The following is a 1,879-nucleotide window of genomic DNA, read 5'->3' as shown; positions in this document are numbered from 1 at the left end:
ATATATATATAAATAAAGAGAGAGAGAGAGAGAGAGATTTATAGATTTCAAATATCAGATTTTTAGAGATCTATTTGGGCCTCACATGGCTGGTTAACTAAACTGAGTGTGACAACCCTGGTTTAAAGATGTGTGTTTTTTCCAATGCATTTTCCATATAAACATTGATTCTCTGCTGGCGTGGAAAACTTGTCTGTGTGGCAGGAAGTTCACCCTAAAACTTCCAGGAAATGTCAGACAGGTTCAGAGACTCAGTGACGACGACGTCCTCGCTCTCTGTAAATGTCTCCAACATAACAAGTGTGTTACAGGTGAGCTGGTGGATTCACGTCAACTGATTCAGACAAGGTGTGTTTAACTGTCTTTAACTACGTGTGTGTGTGTGTGTGTGTGTGTGTGTGTGTGTGTGTGTGTGTGTGTGTGTGTGTGACCAGGTCTTGATCTGAGGTACAACAACATAACAAATGAAGGAGTTGAACACCTTGCTAAGCTCCTGCAAGTAGGTAACAAAATGCAATGGGTGGATCATTTTCTGTAAGTAAAATGTTTCATGTTTGATGTATTTCGTGTTTGTTTTCTCTGAGCAGGAGGAGAAATCATCTCTGAGTTGTTTGGATTTAATGTTTAACGACATCCAGGCCAATGGAGCTCAAGTCCTCGCCAGCAGCCTGCAGGTTTAACACTTAATATGTTCTCATATAAACTTTATTCTTACTCTTCCTTTAGGAATTAGGTGCTTAACCCCTCACCCCCATGCCCCATGAACTAAAATGAGCTCGATCCTGGCCAGACTCCTCTTCACTCATGAGATCCTTTTAGATTTTAGCAGAATTCATTTACAGTTGGATTTTCATTCCTTTTAATGTGGCTCCAACGTTTCTAATGTGGAAGCCACGTCCCTGCCTGTCGTTCTCTCTGCAGGGTAACAGCACCCTGCTCTCTCTCAGGCTGTCAGGCAACAAGATCGGGAGAGGAGGAGGTTTGGAACTGGCCAGCATGCTGCAGGAGAACTGCGCGCTGCAGGAGCTGGAAGTGGTCGACTGCGACCTGGTAGATGGGCTTCAGTTTTTAAAAAGGTTTTGTGCTGACATCATTCTGTTTCTGAGAGTTTTCTCGATCCCTACAGGACACCAGCAGTATTATAGCGCTCATCATCATGCTGAAGAAAAACAAGGCTCTTTGCTCTGTTGATATCAGCCGCCCGCTGCTCTTCAGCCATCAGGTGCAAACACACACCAGGTATAAAACTCAATGGGAGGCAGACTGATCTGAGCCAGCTCTTTGTGTCTCAGGAGGAGTGGGCAGTGCACTGCTCTAAGATGCTGGCAGTGAATAGCAGCCTGATGGAGCTCCACCTGGGGAGGATGGGGATGACCGACACTGGGATAGAGCAGCTCACTGAAGGCCTGGGGCGGAACCACAGCCTGCGCTACCTGGACCTGTGCAGGTAGGAAACGAGTCGAGCAGCCAGCAGAGGGCACATTTCCTCCTCTTCATACCATACATTTGTCTTTCTTGGATTTCTGTAGCAACCGTGTGACCCGTGACGGTGCGTTTCATCTCGCCATGATGCTGACGCAGAACAGGGCCCTGGAGATTTTAGATCTGTCATCCAATCAGATTGGAGATGGTGGAGCTGGGTACCTGAGCAAAGCCATCACCTGTCCGCGCAGCACCCTCAAAGAGTGAGTCCTGCATCAACCCCAGAATCAACCACACTCTTTTGGTAAAGAGGTTGCCCAGTTTTGATACACATGGAGGTTTGCAGCAGAGACAGAATCATGTTTTCTGCTTATTTTAATGACATTTTAATGACTTTAGAAACCAGAAGCCTGATTGTTTGTTTTTTACATTGAGACAAAGTTTACACAGAAGGACT

General features: G+C 45.9%; 1 protein-coding gene across 1 annotated transcript in view; it reads left to right on the top strand.

Annotated features, from left to right (window-relative positions):
- The first annotated feature begins 440 nt into the window (after nt 1–440).
- Nucleotides 441–1,879, top strand: part of lrrc34 (leucine rich repeat containing 34) — a 17,555-nt gene continuing 16,116 nt past the window's right edge. Inside the window, exons 1-6 of the mRNA XM_013915778.1 lie at nt 441–499; nt 588–674; nt 922–1,050; nt 1,127–1,222; nt 1,293–1,447; nt 1,530–1,685. Coding sequence (XP_013771232.1) covers nt 621–674; nt 922–1,050; nt 1,127–1,222; nt 1,293–1,447; nt 1,530–1,685 — 590 coding nt within the window. The 5' untranslated portion in view covers nt 441–499; nt 588–620. The remainder of the gene's footprint in view (nt 500–587; nt 675–921; nt 1,051–1,126; nt 1,223–1,292; nt 1,448–1,529; nt 1,686–1,879) is intronic.

Source organism: Pundamilia nyererei, unplaced genomic scaffold (assembly GCF_000239375.1).
Source record: "Pundamilia nyererei isolate P.nyererei 1_Seehausen unplaced genomic scaffold, PunNye1.0 scaffold00361, whole genome shotgun sequence".
Classification (NCBI taxonomy): Eukaryota; Metazoa; Chordata; class Actinopteri; order Cichliformes; family Cichlidae; genus Pundamilia; species Pundamilia nyererei.
This window is presented reverse-complemented; position numbering and strand designations above follow the sequence as displayed.